The 17,079-nt window shown below is 48.4% G+C and overlaps 1 protein-coding gene across 5 annotated transcripts in view; it reads right to left on the bottom strand.

Moving 5' to 3' along the window:
• TMEM138 (transmembrane protein 138) overlaps nt 1-17,079 on the bottom strand; it is a 390,769-nt gene that overhangs the window by 183,507 nt on the left and 190,183 nt on the right. For all 5 annotated transcript variants that reach the window (XM_069623866.1, XM_069623867.1, XM_069623868.1 and 2 more), the window contains one exon: nt 9,644-9,815. In XM_069623866.1, the coding sequence (XP_069479967.1) occupies nt 9,644-9,815 (172 nt within the window). The remainder of the gene's footprint in view (nt 1-9,643; nt 9,816-17,079) is intronic.

Below are 17,079 nucleotides of genomic sequence, written 5' to 3'. Positions count from 1 at the left end.
TTTTCTCTGCTAGTTTGGGACTGGACGCACTTGCATCCTCGGAAGATTTTCTTCCTTTTTTTCCTCTCTGGCTCTCGCTAGCGATCGTGTACTAGTCTGTCTATGTCGTTCAAACTAGACTTTCCAGATTGTTCATCGTGTCACCGACGCTTCGCGAGGGCGGATCCCCATCCTCTTTGTTTAGAGTGTTCGGGTCCGGATCACCGTTGGGACTCCTGTTTTTACTGCGACTCCCTTTCGGTCCGGGCACTTCAACGTCAGTTGGAGCAGTGGGAGGAGGTGTTCCGACAAACTCCTCCTTCGCATTTTCCGGCGTTAATCGACGAAAAGAAGAAACGCCCGGTAAGTTCTTTACTTTTCAGAGCACCCCGGCCGGGGGATACCTTTCCAGGTTCCTCTCAGGCCGGGAGGAGCGTTGATCGCTCTGTCACCGGGGATTGCCCTGAGGTGCCCGTTGGGCCTAATAATTGTACCAAAGTTTTCTCCGAGGGTCTCCGTAAGGGGCCTGTGGATACCGGAGCACGCTCCGAGGCCCCTCCTGTGGGGGCTGTTTGTAGACCCAGTTCTACTGAGTCGTGGGGTACCGGAGCTCGCTCTGAGGCCTCTCTTTCGGCTTCCCTCAAGAATAAGACCGGGGTGCACCCCGAGGCCTTGGTTGGGCTTGGTGTCACCGAGCGGATGTTCGAGGCCCGCGCGGATAAGGCTGTTACCGGACCTGGGTCCGAGGTCCCTCGTACAGAGGCTAAAGCTACCAACAGTTCTGAGAGGCCTGAAAAGGCCTTATCGGTGAAGGTTGCTTCTCACCGTTCTCGCTCTTGCGGCGACACCTGATCTGTTGAGGGGGCAAAGAAGGAAAGTTCTTCTTTTACCGGCAGTGCCAAGGTCCTTCCTGGGAAGGCTAATTTGGCGGTTGGTATGTCGCAGAAACATTCCAGGCCTCATAGTACCGGCTCTGCTGAGGTTCCTTATGTTAAGGCTAAAGTTAAGATCCATGATCCATCGACAGGGACCCCTGCCTCACTTCCTCACGTGCCGCAGTTCCCCTCAGGCGATGACAAAATGGCACGCGTTCCCGCCACGACCGCGGTGCCCATTTTGGGTGCTACCCCTACAACAACGTCATCGGCCTCAGGTGTAGGGCTTGGTTCCGTGGGTGAACATAGGGTTCCTTGTGCGCATTCTTATTGGCCAGTTTATGATTGGAACTGTTACGCTCATCTGGCTCCCACAGAGGCGTTGATCTGAACTGGACAGCTGCGGTTTCCACCAATGGCCGAGATGACAGACGGGACTGGCCCACCTAACTTTGTTTGCTTGGCCCGTAGGAATATTCTTCTGATGGTTTGAAAAGATGAGCTCTCCATCCTGCATGGAGTGCAGGGGCGCGTAGATAACCAGTTGCTTCACTGGCTCGAAGGAATTGGTGAGTTCCAGAACAATATTGACTCCGAGATTCCCAGCAAGATGCCGTAAGTATGTAGTTCGTAAGAGTTCAAATGCCTGACTTTCATTCTTGTCCGATTCCTTGCAGGTTGCAGCTTGACCCTAGTGAAGAGTTCCTCGTGGCAACCGGTAATATTCTGGTAAGGATTTGTATTATCCAACACAGTTCGATAAAATAATGTCAATATGTAACCTGTTGCTTTCTCCCTTATTCAGGCGCTGAGAGAAAGTATGAAGTCTCGGGGAATAATACCTCCGGCGGTAAAATCAGGTAAGTCTATTGTGGAGAGGAGGGTTCCCCTTGTTAGTCCCTTTGTTTCACCTTGCTGTCCTTTTGTTTCCCCTTAGGGGCCGGGGTTCGGCAAAGATGCAGTGGAAGCTTTTCTCCTTCTTTCTCCCTTTTTCTAGGAGCTCCAAACTCGTGGCGGGCGTGGCAGAAGACTGGATGCAGACTTGCAGGCACTGTGAGCATTACGCTGCTGGATGCAGAATAACGCGAAGCGTGTGCTGCTCTTCGGGCGTGGTTTAAAAAGCCCCCAAAATATTCCCAGTTAAGTATTCCTCCCCAGCCCCACCCAAGTAAAAAAATAGTCCCTAGGTAAAGTAGTCCCCTCCAAGCCTGTTTTGGCTTGGAGCTCTTGCAGCATGGTCTGCATCAGGTAAGTTTGCAGCATGGTCTGCATCAGTTTTAATCTATGAGCCTGGCACCTATGGCGCCATGACTGACTCTCCATATGAGCCTGGCGCCATAGGCGCCAGGACTGCACCCAAATAGCCCCTAGCAGGGGTTGTTGGGCTTGCTTGGGATAACTTGATGCCTGCTTCCGGGGTTGCTGGACTTGGTCTGGGTCCCCGGGTGTAGGCATCATGACAGGAACGCCCGGATGCCCCTTCCGCACAATGTTTTATTGCCTGCGGGGTCAGCACCTTTGATTTATGTGCATACGTCGGTGGAAGGGCCGGTGTGGCACCCTTCCCCGTTACGTCCCTGGAATTATCCTTCTCATGAGAGGCCATCTCAGGTTCCAAAGCAGTCCCCGGAGGACGCCTTTTTCGGTAAATTTCAAACGCTCATGCGTACTTGAATATTTCAAAGGGCTTTTTAGGGAGATATGTCCGCCCACGCCCACGTTCCTCCGGTGGTTCCGCCGGCGCCTCCCTTGCCTACGGTGCCTTCCCAGACTATCCCGCCTTTGCCCCCATTGTCCCCTGTGGACAAGGCAGCGCCCGACACGGCTCAGCAGGATCCTGACCTGTCGGATGACGTGCAAGGCCATCAGGACAACGAGGACCTGCCCCGCTCTATTAGAGCTTTTCATGACCGGGTACTGGACGTGATGTGCTTCTTAGATGTTCCGGTGCCCGAGGCACCCGCTCCGCAGGAGGGCATGCTTTCTGGGGTGTTCACCCTGTTTCCCTTGGAGCGTACCGGCCTGTTCTTGCAGAAGGACGTTCTGGCCGAGGTCCGCAGGGTCTGGGAAAAGCCACACTCTGGACTTTTCGTCAATAAAAAAAATTGACGCGCGATACAGGCTGCATTCTTCGGAAGAGGTGGCCCTGTCGGCTTGTCCGCCCTCCTCCTCCACAGTGGTGGCTGCGGCCACTTTGCAGTCCAGGCCTGCAGCATCCTCTTCCACGACGGCTACTCAGGTTCTGTGAAAGGAGGATAAGCTCCTTGACTCCCTTGGGAGAAAAATCTTCGCCAACTCGACCTTGCAGCTCAGGCAGGCCAATGCCGAACTGGTGTTAGCGGGGGCTAATATGTGGATGTGGAAAGGTCTGTCGGAGTTTGAGGAGTTCATCTCGGTTGAGAAGCTGGAGGACTTTAAGGCGGGATTATCCGACGCCATGGTCTTGGCCCAGGATCTCCTGAAGGCTGCGGCTCATCACGTAGAAACCTCGGCTCGGGGCCTTATGCTGGGCGTTGATACCTCACGGCAGGCATGGCTGCATGTCACTAAATTCTCAAAAGAAGTGCAGTACAAGGTGCTGGACCTTCCGTTCGATGGTAAGGAGCTCTTTCATTCTACAACAGATGTAGAGCTCACCAAGACGAAGGATAGCACCCAGACAGCTAAGTCCTTGTCGGTCCTTGTTAAGACCCCTTTCAAAACCCAGAGACCGTTGTCGAAAAGCCGACCCTCCTCTGGCTTTAGGGGCTTCCTTGACCGGAAATTTCGCAGAGTGGATACCCCTTCGGGGAATAACCGCCATAGGCAACAACGGGCTTGGTTTTTCTCCCGCTCCTCAGCCTCCTCCTCAGGTTCAGGTGGCAACACCACCGAAAAACCTACAAGATAAGGGTTCTCCGCGCTCGCACGAGACCCCGGTGGGAGGACGCATTGCGTCTCATTGGGAGGCGTGGCAGACCATCACTGAAGACAGATGGTTCTTGACAGTCGCTCGGACGGGCTTCCGCTTACCCCCTACCCTCTACCCCACCCTTTAACCCTCCTTTTCAGCTCTCGGGCTCACCCTCCCTCAAAGCCGAGGTTCAGAAACTTCTGGACCTCAGAGCTGTGGAACCCGTTCCCCTCGGGGACGAGGGGAGGGCTTCCACTCCCGGCAGTTTACGGTGCCAAAACCCAACCAGGCTGGCCTGCGCACCATCCTAGACCTTTCCCAGTTTAATCTTTTCCTACCCCAAGAGAAATTCAAGATGATCACGCCCAGTCAGATACGGTCCTCCTTGCAGATGGGCAATTGGCTCAGTGTGGTGGATCTTCAGGATGCGTACATGCATATTCTGATTTGGAATCCACACAGGAGATTATCTCTGTTTCTCTTTGGAAGAGGAGCACTTCCAGTTTCGAGTGCTTCCTTTTGGCCTCAGCTCGGCGCCGCGTGTCTTCACGAAGATGATGTCGGTGATTGCGGCCTATCTTCGTCTGCAGGGTATCCATGTGTATCCGCATTTGGACGACTGGCTCTTCCGCAGCTCTTGTCCGTTTGAAAGCAGCGGGCAATCTTCAGTCTCTCCTTCAGCTCCTGTTCCATCTTGGGCTGTTAGTGAACTGGCGGAAATCTTCCATGACTGTCTCGCAAGACTTGATTTTCCTGGGTTTTTGCTGGAACACGATCGACTGTAGAGTGTACCTGACCGGGGACAGGATGGCGTATCTGTTAGCCACGTGTCAGATGTTTGCGCAGTCGGAGAGAATGTCGGCCTGGTGGTTCCAGAGGCTTCTGGGCCTCATGGCCTCGTGCGTGTTGGCTCTTCCTCTTGCTCGTCTCAAAATGAGGTGGACCCAGATGGCTCTTCAGAGTTCTTGGCTATCAGGCTGAGGACCCGGATTCCAAGCCGATAATGATTCTGGCTTCCATGAGAGTGGATCTGGAATGGTGTTCATCTGTCAGCAACCTGTCGGTGGGTGCGGGGTTTCAGGACCCAGCCCCTACGGTGACGATCAGGACGGACTCCTCCCTCCTGGAGTGGGGTGCGACGTTAGATCCTCTTCAGATCTCGGATCTCTGGTCGCCTCAGGACAAGCTCCTCCACATAAATCATTTAGAGCTTCTGGCGATCTTCCTAGCGTTCAGGGCGTTCAGACCAGTCATAGCCAACAAGGTGGTCCGCATACGCACGGACAATGTGGTGTCGAGGTATTACATCAACAAGCAAGGGGGAACCAAGTCTCCCCCTCTCGTGGACATGTCCATCCAGATTTGGGAGTGGGCTGTGCTTCATGGTGTTTGGCTGCTTGCAGTGCACATCCTGGGCCAGCTGAATGTCACAACGGATGCCCTCAGCCGGCAGACAGTGGTCAGCTACGAGTGGGAGTTGAAGGTGGAGGTTCTCTCATGGATTTTCTTGCGTTGGGGCCCACCGGAGGTGGACCTCTTCGCTACGGCGGTAAACAAGAAGCTTCCTCAGTATGCCTCCAGAGGGGGGCTGGGAGCCTCCTCTCTGGGGGATGCGCTCGAGATTCCATGGCGCAACATGAGAGCTTAAGCCTTCCCGCCTCTGCCTCTAGTCCATCGAGCAATTTGGAAGCTGAAGAACTCGGTGAACTGTTCCCTTCTACTCATAGCCCCGTGGTGGCCAGCCAGGTTTTGGTTCTCAGAACTTCGACACCTGTCGGTGTATCCGCCGATCAGGTTACCAGTAACCCCCGATCTTCTTTATCAGGGGGAACAGCAGGTGTGGCACCCCTCCCCACAATTGCTCAGCTTGGCGGCATGGTTCCTGAGTTCAAGTCTTTAGAACATCTTAACTTGTCTGCGGATAACATGCGTATTATCCAGGCAGCCAGGAAACCCTCGACTAGATCCCAATACAGAAGTAAATGGCTCAGGTTCTGTCATTGGTGTTTGGAAAAACAGTTGGACCCAAGGGGGGGCTACGATTGACACGGTGCTGTCCCTCATATCCTTCCTAGCAGAGTCGGGTGTTCACGTTCTGTCATGCAGAACTTACCTTTCAGCGGTCTCCGCTTATCTTTCTACGGACCAATGTTCTTACTCTCCGAGTAATCCAGTGGTTAAGAGGCATTTTGCAGGCTTGACAAGCCTCTACCCTCCAACTCGTAGTCCGCACCCGCGGTGGGATCTAAATGTAGTCCTGACGGTGTTGTGCCATAATCCTTTTGAACCGATGGCCATGGTGGACCTCAAGTACCACCTTACTCCTAGTCCATAATCCCCTTTCCTCCATATGCCCGCCCGCCGTCCCCTCTAATAAGGTTCCTCTGTTATTGCTAATATGTCTCTGACCTGGCGATAGAAAAGGACTGATGGGTGATGCGGAGCCAAGGTGGGCGGGGTTACGGCCGCGTGCCAGGCCATGCGCAAGAAAGAGAGGAAGGACACATTTTTGACAAAAATGTTTGGATGCTTTTTACAAAGTGCTCCGGTCCCGTCCCACAGGACGGAGAGATGTCCCATAAGTATGGAGGAAAGGGGACTATGGACTAGGAGTAAGGTGGTCACTACGGTGAGTAACCTGGTTATTCTATTCTTTTACAAGAAGGTAAAATTAATTTCTAGTTCAAAGGTTCTACTCTTAGGTTTGAAGTCTGCAACTGGAGTTTGCAGAATGTACATAACAGTGATAGGTGCAGACCTAAGGTCCGAACAACTTTCATGTGTGCGCTCATTTTTATGACAGAATGGTCAGTAGGCTGTTAACAATGGACACCACAAAAGCCTTCCAGGCCACAACGGATTTCCTTAATTCTCTACGCTCCTCTGAGTTGGGGCAAATCATCAAAATATTTTACACTTGCGTTTACTATACAAGGATGAGGAAAAATGTTATCTCTGAACTTATACCCATTTACAGATGGGGGAGATAAATTGCAGAAGAGGCTCCTGAACTTTCAGCAAGGGACAGACCTTTTGGTCAGGATCATGGCCCTACTAGAAAGTCTCAGGTCCTCCTGCATTCATCCGATACCTCATCAACATATTATCAGCCTGCTACATGAGTGCCTACAGGACTGATGCAAACAAACCTTTTGAAAGTGGCTAGACAAAAATCGAAATTTTATAAACTGCATTAGAGAAAGTAATTTGATGGCCAAAACAGCAGAAGTTAATGAAAGGGTAATCTTTGGAGCCTCTTCATTTTCAAGATACAGTAAGAAACACATGTCTACTAAAGTGTTATGCCAATAGCAAAATCTGGTGGCTCAAAGGTTGGGGTCCTTGCATCACATCAATTTCCCAACACAGAGCAACTTATATAGCTCTTCCTTGGAAGAAATAAGGAGTGCCTTGATCCCAAACCTTTTCAAGAAGCCCTCTTTTCATATAGCTCGGTTCGTATCGTTTATAATCTTGCTCGCTGGGACCACGTTACTCCTGCCAGGCAGTCTCTACACTGGCTCACAGTCCAGGCCCATGTTAAACTCAAGATTCTAACCTTGACACACATGTCTCCAAGCTTTGGCCTTGTTTATCTCGCTAGTCTCAAACAGTCTATTCTAAGGAGAGGTTTTCGCTCCAACGACTGACACCGGTCGCTTCAAGTCAAGTTGGAGCATACTGGCAATTCCATGTTTGATATTGTGGCCCCATCTCTCTGGAACAGCTTGCCTCTCCCTCCGCTGGATTCCTTCCACCCCTTGTTTTAAAAAAGCTCTTAAGACCCACTTATTTGCTCCTGGCTAGACTTCTCTCTGCTTTCTGGCCTGACCTTGGTTGATGTCCTCTCCCATTTTCGGTTGACGACTCCTCTTTTGCTCTATCTTCTTCACCTCTTTAGCATTAATTGGAACTTTTACAAATAATAAATAATAATTTTGAAGTAGGCGTTGCAACACAAAATGTTGAAATATTGAACCAGCTACCAAGAATGCAAAAAACAAAAGCACAATGTCTAGGCAAGCAACAAGATAATTGTGAACTGAGATGAGAAATGGCCAGCTAAATCTTTTTTTGTGGTTTTCTCCACAAATAGACCTGTTCTGTACAAAAGACGGGAGTCCACACAAAAATTCAATAATTTCCACACTTCCAAATTCAGATTCTCTGGGCATAGCATTTGAAAAGGAGGTCCAATACAATAACGTACACTTTCTCCTCCAATAACATAAGTCAGAAACTAGTACGCCTGTGACAAAACACCAATGGGGCCACTTTTTGACACGCAGATCTAGTTTCAAGGCCTTCTATATCGATCCACTGAACTGCACTTCAATCTTCCTTACAGACCAGATCTTTTGTCAAGGGACAAAGGTAGCATTGCACGTTTCAGTAAAACCGACTCTCCTTCACATGAAGAGCCTAGCTAGAGAGTTGCTGTGACATGGCCACCAGCATATACCACAGAATTGCAAGGAAATATTAGGCCAGGGAGCCTTCAATTCACATTTACCATTCTTTAGAAATCAAAAGGGGCTTGGTCACTGGCATCTAGGTATCAAATGGAAGCCAGTTTGCACATTATGGCAAACAGGATGCTTACTTCTCAAGCCTTATTTCTTAAATGTGTGCATCCATAAATTCTTGGAAGCTCCCGAAGTAAGATTTTTAGCTCTTTCATGGGAACTGAATGTGCTATTTTCCAAATTGACAGAGCTGCCTTTGAGCTTATGCATAAAGGGAAATTACAATCCTGTTTTGGAAAGAGGACCCCTTACTGGCTATTAAATCGGGCATGAGATGTTGCAAGTTTAGGCTTTATTGGCATGCACCCATACAGGGAGACAAAGCTGTCCTTAGAACAAGTCCTCCAGTCCACTTTCACTGAATACAGTCAAGTTACATCAAGTTTATTGTGACGGTAAAGGAAATCATAAAACATACATAGCATCAAACAAAAATTGTAATTGCATTGCATATCTTAAAAGAAGAATGCAACCATGACATCAAAAGTATAATATATCTGAATATCAAATATTACATAAAAAAATGTTAGTGCTTGAAGATGTCTTTTTCTAACAGAAAGCGCGTGTGTGCAATGGCCAAGTTAATATATCCTGCAATAAAACGCAATGAAAGGAGCTGGTCTAAATTCATAAATGCCTCTACTCATGAGCATCAGAATAATAGTGTACATTCCATGCATACAGAACACACAGCATTGGTCCATAGTCTCTATTACAATCCATTTTCCCACCATAGAATTCATTGGCAATTAGTTGAATCTCAAACGAACCAAACTAATTTGGTGCAAAATTGACACACACCACCCTAAGGTTCCAAATTTGTATGGGATGAAATGAGCATGACCAGATAGTTTTAAGAGTTCAAATGCATCTCATTCATTGGAGAGTTGAAGTAAAAACAGGTTTCCTCTTACACAACTTGGTTTAGATACAAGTTCAGGACTCTCAAACCAGTGGCTACCATTAATAGATGTAAGCCTCGGGCTGGGAGGATAGCTCAGGGCCAACACGTTGGACCTGGAAGCAAAACAATGCAGAGCAAACACTCAGTTATAATCATACACTGATCTGTATCCTGCCTAATCACACACTAAATCATAGCCTAATAGCACACATGATCACACCCCTCAAACACAAAGCTATACTGTGCCTAGTTATACATAGTTATACATGAAGACATGCTCTGTTCCAATCAACACCGGGACATACTCATCACAGACTTATTTGTATGCACACTGAGTGAGCTGTACCGTGTCCGATCACACTTTTCACAAAACTGTGCCATTCCAACTAATTCCCGACACAGTACCCAGAAACATAGGGGCCTAAACAGACTAATGAGTACATCGGCGTACAATATATGTTCTTACCATCACCCAGACATGGAATGCGATGCTCAGTCCCAGGTATACAGCCGACAGGAGGATTGTACCTTTGAACTTGTGGAAGAGGACACTGACCAGACCTGCCTGGAAGACGAACGTGTTGAAGAACATGAGGAAGAGTGTGATGACGTTGAAGAGGATAGCAATGTCCTGGATTCTGGGGAACATAAATCAAACAGGAGAATGAGCAGTGTTTCACATCCAATGGTAATAACGAAGGTGTGGAATACATTCCGATTGCAGTGTGGCAAAGTGGATACTCTGGGTATGTCAGGAAGGAAGAGTAGGAGATGAGGAAAGGACTTCAGGGGCAGTAAAGCAACACATGGGAAGATGGAGTATGACAATGGAGATAGTCCATTGGCCCTTCTCACCATCAATCACTGCCTCTTTTACCATGATATCTTTTACCTCCCTCTGTGTCTCTTGGACAGACGAAGTTCAAGGCAATTCCTATTTGGTCCTGTTAAGCACAGGAAAATACCAGGATGCGTACACCTAGCATTTCAGGTAACCTGTATACCATGTCCCTTACTCATTCCAAAGCGCATCATTAACACCATACAATGCAAGCACTGCACAAATAACGAAAGCTGATGATCATCAATCAACAGCCACAACATGAATGCCCTTTGTGACTGAAACCTGTCTGACACTAACTGCTACCCTCATTGTTATAGTTCTTACTTCCAACAGCCACAGCAGTAGTGGGCTATCTCCTGCACTCCGGATGTTTTGGCCTACGACTCCCAGGATACCTTACCACAGACTATGCGTTTGGAACTGCTGAGAGTTGTAGGACAAAATATCTGGAAGACTACAGGTTGCCCATTACTGGGCTGCAGAATCAAATTCAGACAGGCTCAACAGGGCCAGCAGAAGACTATCCACCATCTACAAAGCATCCTGGCCCTGCACCAGACTGAACTGAAGTTCCTTTGAAGCACACCTCCCACGTCCTCTTCTCTGCAACAGAGGCTATCATGACTTCACCAACCTTGTCAACACCATGTATCCCACACATGGCAACAACATCTTCCTGTGGGACTTAACACTGCCACCTAGACCATGAAGCAGGTACTCATCAAGCTACTGGACACACTTAACTGAGTACACAAATACCTAGATCTCTTGACTAAGCAGACCACCTAGTCATTCCCTTCTCCACATCACCCCAAACAATCAGACCCGGGCCTATCAAGCAGCAATCTCTATCCTTCAAAGAAATCCCTTTAGAAACACTTACAGAAGATATCAGTCTCAGCAGCACCCGGTCAGGATCTCTCAACAAAGACTGCAACAACCTAATAGAAACACTCAACACCATGAAGTCAAACACACGTGCTCCAGAAAAATAACAAACCATATTCCCTGGTACACCCATAAGATCAACATTAGCAAAAGAGTAATCCTGAAGCAAGGGAAAACCTGCCACAACTCCTAAACCCCATCTGACCTCACCCTACTTAAAGAATTCCAGACTTTGCATTGACAAATGATCACCACAGCAAAAGCCTCCAACTAAGCGAATGCAGTAACTGAACCAACAAAAGCAAAGCTTCCTATCTTGACCTTGAGAAAAATAACTTACTAGGACTCAGACAATCAGGATTCCGCCCCAAACACGGCACTGAGACCGCCCTGATTGACCTTAAGATACAGATGGACAACATTAAAGACAATGGTAAACTAGCCATCCTTCTCCTTCTTGACTTATCGGCCGCCTTCGACCTGGTCAACCACGACATCCTCTGCAAACATCTATCCTCAGCAGCCAAATTTTCAGATAACGCCAACGCATGGATCCATTCCTTCCTTAACAACAGATCCATGAGAGTCTACGCACCCACAGCCTCTGCCATCCCAGCCCCAGTCACTTGCGGTGTCCCCCAGGGCTCCTGCGTCTCCCCCACTCTATATAATGTGTTCACGAAACCCCTCTTTGACATATTGGACCGCTTGGGTGTCATCTACACCAACTACGCAGATGACACCCAAATACTGATCCCTTTAACAGGCGACTACTCCACCGACCTCACTGCTCTCAACAACATTTATTCCATTATCCAAGAATGGATGGCCAAGCATGGCCTATGCCTCAATGACGACAAGACCGAACTTCTTCTCCTAGGTTCCCAACCCAGACTTAATAAACTCGACAAACTCTATCAAGCATTCACTATAGACGGCAATAACATCATCGTCTCTAACAGCGTCAAAACCCTAGGAATCTACCTCGACTCCTCCCTCACACTGACAAGACAGATCAATTCCATATCATCAGCCACTGCTTACACCTGTAAACTCATCAATGCCAGCAGACCTTACCTCTCACCATCCAACTGCATCACCTTAGCCAGAGTGCTAGTCCTTTCCAAAGTTGACTACTGCAATGCGTTATACTTGGGAACCAGTCAGAAAAACATCAACAAACTACAAGTCATACAAAACAACGCCTTGCGAGCAGCCCTGAACATACCCAAACATGAACACATTTCGGACGCCAGACGCACCTGCCATTGGCTATCCATACCACAAAGAATTGAATATAAAACCATCTCACTCACACACAAATGCCTAGCTAACCAAGCACCCAGATACCTATCCGACAATCTCAATCACCACACCCCAGCGCGCCCTACCAGATCAGCTCAAACACATTGCTTAAATATCCCAAGATTTAAGCTCCAAAAAGCAGGTGGCTCCAGCTTCCCCGTGCTTGCCTCCAAACTTTGGAATTCACTTCCACTCGAGCTGAGATCAGAACCTTCCTTTCACAGATTTAGACACAACACCAAAATTTGGCTTCTATCCAAAGAAACGTAAACTGCCTAGCCCTACCTTACTAGCATGCACCAAGACTGTAAATTTGTAAATATGTAATCGGTTTGTACATTTCTGTTGTATTATTCTTGTTGTATTCATCGCAAGCGCCTGGATGCCCTAGGGCCAGGCGGCGCTATACAAATAATAAACTAAACTAAACTAAACTTGACAGTCAAACAGTACTTCAACCACATCCCCTTTTCTAAGCCCTTGCCAGGGGATGAGCAAAGATTTCATTGAGAGATCCACCACCATCAACAAATTCTCCATTGTTTAGATCAAAAAGACACGCAAAATCACTGATGATAATGCCAATACAGACAAAGCCCCATGCATCCCACCATGCTAAACAAAGACATACCCTTGAAGCACTATGGAAAACCTGACAAAGATCCTGCCATCCCTCAAAGGGACATCGTGCTCATATGAAATCTTACCGGCCAAGACACTCCCCAAGGAATCCTATACCAGTCAACAATGTTATGCCTTACTAAAACACCTACCTCACCACCAGGACAAATCTTCCCCCACTCAAGAAGCCCCCGCTGGATACTGATGAAATTATGTCTCCGTTGCATAGTTGACACTCAAGTCTTTGTGATTCCCTGTAGGCCGTCCCCTTTTCTTCAGAACACAAAGTGAATAACATTCACAGCAGGGTACCAAAAATCCTGAAGAAAACCATACCCTTCCTACCCTTCCTAAGATCCATCATGCAGGTCTTAGTCCAATAACACCTGGATGGAGGAAAGGGCCTGCTTACTGACCTATTCACTATGACCCTAGCACATATAAGAAGCATCCTCCATGCTCATAAAAATTCTCTGCAATTATGATCACAGAATGTCCACACATTAAACTTTACTGGCTACCCATACAAACATGAACCGCCTTCAAGTCAACTGCATCTGAAGAAAGTCACCATCTAGAGCAGAAAAAATGGGAAGAAAAGAAACAATCAGGAAACGAGCTTCATTGGTCTACACACCAGACCATCAGAGGCTCTTATACATTCTGATCTGGAAATTAAGGGGTCGGAGAGTGACCAAATTGGTGTCAGGAGTAGGCAACTTATTATTTATTTATTCATGTATTTATAATGCACCAGCAACCCGCAGGCATCAGGGCGCAAGAAGACACAGGGATAAATCAAGAAGAAGACAGAGGGATAGATCACCAAGAAGTCAAAACTTGATTGTTCAAAAAGGACTGTTTTCAGCTGTTTCCTAAAGGATATGTGGTTCCTATCTACGGAGAGATCTTTTGGAAGATTATTCCATAGACGTGCCGCCTGTGCCTGGAAGTACCTTCCCAGACCCTTCACTCACTTGCTCTTAGGAATGACCAAACTGTCACTGGATCTTGTTACTCTCTTGGGACAAGTGACCCTTATTGAGTCTTTAAGATAACTCAGTGCGTACAGAAATCCAGTGCATGTTTTTACGATGCTCTGTGATGTGTTCTCTCCTAGAAACACTGTTTATGATGAGCACTGCATAATTTTGTAGGATTTGGAGTCTTTGAATACAGCCCTTTCCTGCACCAGCCAATAGCGCACTACATTAGTCAATATGTGGCATAATCAATACACAAACTATGGTGGTGTACTTGGCTTCTGAAACAAAGGGTTTAACCTAAGTAAAGAGTAGATAATTTTTTTAGCTTACCCAGTTCAAGAGCAGCATGGATTTACGCTTAGGGGTGGAATCATTTGATGATATTGTATCTCAACTACCATTAGATAGGGTTGATATACCATGTCAAACTGATTCAATCTTTGATAGTATAGATAAAGCATGCCAAAGTGACTTGTGTATCTCTCGTACACATGCGGATATGTTGGACACAGCATGTCAAACTGGTCTGATTGAAATGAACAGCTTTACTACTGTAGGATATGAAAACGGTAAACATCATTCATTATTGATCTGTCCAGCCTCCACCTCCTTTGTTGGCAGCACCTGTTGATTCATCGCTTGCGGGTAAGCTCATTCCCTCATACACTTAGAAATCTTGAGGATTCCACAGATCGATTGACTGCCTTTCCTTATGAAAAGTATGTTCGTACTAAAACATCTAAAATGCCGGAGATCTCTGCCCTCCAATCAACGAAAGCTTATTAGCGACTGTAGAAACCTTATCACAAATGTCAACAGACCACAGAGGCCTGAAACTAAAGAGGTACTCGGAAATAAAGGTCCTGTTTTGGTTACGTAGTAGAGTGGGCCCTGGCTGTGATCGAGCTCAAGGCACCTCTATTCCATCAGTAATACCAGCTAATGCTGCTCTCATCGAAGCCTTTGATGGGGGAGCCCTTAAAGTGGCCCAGGACGGAGTTTCTATAGTCAAGACACCTTGGAAAGGCAGAGGCTGGTGACTCCAAACATGAGACCTGGAGGCCTGTTGGCGGCCTGATCCAGGGCCTCCCGTTGACCCCCGCTGCAGCCTGGGGGCGCTATTGGCTGGAAGCCCTCGGCGGGATACGCTTCACCAGTTCTGCTCCATCCGTGCTGGAGGTTTTGGGACAGATTGCCGATGACCTGACCCCAGAGGGTCTGGCTTTCCTCCTCTCTGCAGCAATGCCGATGCCTGGGACCTGCTGCCCGGATCCCAAACCAGCAGAGTTAACCGGTTTGCATTTCACTAGAGTGCGGTCGGCTCCTCTCCTAGGGCTTGCTCCGGCTATTTGGGCTTGCCTGGCTTTCCGACGCATTGGTTTGCTTGATCTAGAAGGCGTACTTGAAGGCCTGCCACGCTTGGAGGGAGAACGCCCTCGAGACCCACTGATGCTGTGGGTGGGCTGGAGGCCACGCTGGAGCTTGGGCCTGATACTGTGTGAAGGGTGGCGAGCCACCACCTGAACGTGCCTGCTAGGAATTGGATGCAGTGCCCTGGCTCTGGGGATCAGCGGTAACACCTGCACCTTGAACAAAGCTCCCCCAACCCAACATTTGTCCAGGAGGCCCAGCATGCTCCCTTTTTGGTTTTGAAGCCTCATCTGTACTCTAAAGACCTAGCCTCACATATCCTTTGTCCACCATGGTTAAAGCCAGAACTCAGAAAGCTTTGGAAAAAAGGAACTTGTCACAGTTTCTCAAGTGCATGATAATAGGCTCCAAGCAACAACGGGCCCTCAGTGAGCCAGGAGATATGGCTTGCAACAATGGATGACGGAGATTACATGGCAAATTCTATCTAGCATGGCAGAGATGTCTGGCAAAATCTTGAGTGGGAAACGCCTCAACGAGACTGAGCGCTGTGTAGGAGATGTAGAAACCATCCTGTGTGAACAAGTGTATGAGATGGTCTTGGAAGAGGCCAAGCATGAGGACTCCGAGAACCACTCCCGCCGTAACAATATACGCATCAGACATGTGCCGGCCGAGGTCCTGGCTGGTAATTTGCAGGACTATGTCGTCAACCTCTACCACCAGATTCTTGAAGCCGCACCGGAGGAGGTGATCGAGCGCGACGGGACATACTGGGTCGGTCCATCTGGTCCGCTGCATCAGGGCTTAGTCCCCGATGTTCTCACACAAGTGCATTTCTATAAGCTTAAGGAAAGGATCCTGGCCGGTGATAGACATCTTTGTGAGATTAGTTTCTGTGGCACCACTTTCGCCCCCCTCTACCAGGACCTGGAGGGTGTCACCCTTGTGAAGCGCAAGGCTCTCAGACCTTTCACAGACTGGCTCCGGGAGAAGATGTTCCATATATGTGGGGGTTTCCCACAGCTCTTCACTTCACTGATGAAAACTGGCCCTGGATGATCACCACGATCAAGGAAGCTGAGCAACCAGGCAGGATCTTTTGCAGCTACAAATCCGGAAACTGAACTGCCCGAGAGGCCATGCGCTAGTGTAGGTCCTTGGTCCAAGGTGGGAAGAGGTTGCAAGAAGAAGAAAGTCTTGGGTTCCAGTGGGTACTGTGAGAAACCTAAACGTGTTTCACCTGCTAGTCCCCAGGGATCTATGATATGATATGGCATTTATAACGTGCCTATACACAATTGTTTCAATCCATGACAAGGCAAGGGAGGGGAAACAGAGGGAGGACAAAAACAACAATCTTACTAGGCCTAGTGACATTGAGATTGCGCAAGTGCAGGGGAGAGGGTAATCTGAGGCGTTGCGGGGGTCAGGGTGGGCAAGTGCCAGACACAGGATCACAAAACAAGTAGTCAGCCAACAGGTGGAAAGTGTGAGTGTTAAAGACAACTGGTGTCAATAAGTGCAGGTGAGGGGACTGTAGGGTTGCAGATACAGACCACAAGTGCAGGGGATGCCAGGAGGCAGTTCAGGAGTGCAACTGGACGGGCAGGGAACTGAGCCCGAGTTCAGAGGGTAACCAGGTGGCCAGTGCAGTATCAGACAAGAGATCAGCAGGGGATAAGAAGAGAGAAGGCAGAAGCAAAGAGAAAGGTCTTAAGGTGCTTCCGGAACCGGAGATGGTTTTGCACAAGTTTCAGAGAGGCAGGGAGGCTGTTCCAGAGGGAGGCGCCAGACGTAGAAAGAGATCTGCCCCCAACTCGTTGCTTAGCGAAGCGACTGACCCTCAAGGAGTTGGAGGTGGAGGAGCGAAGAGCTCGAGTTGGA

Source organism: Ambystoma mexicanum, chromosome 11 (genome assembly GCF_040938575.1).
Source record: "Ambystoma mexicanum isolate Mex_15411 chromosome 11, UKY_AmexF1_1, whole genome shotgun sequence".
Classification (NCBI taxonomy): domain Eukaryota; kingdom Metazoa; phylum Chordata; class Amphibia; order Caudata; family Ambystomatidae; genus Ambystoma; species Ambystoma mexicanum.
The sequence above is the reverse complement of the archived record's forward strand: the minus strand, read 5'-3'. Positions and strand labels throughout refer to the sequence as shown.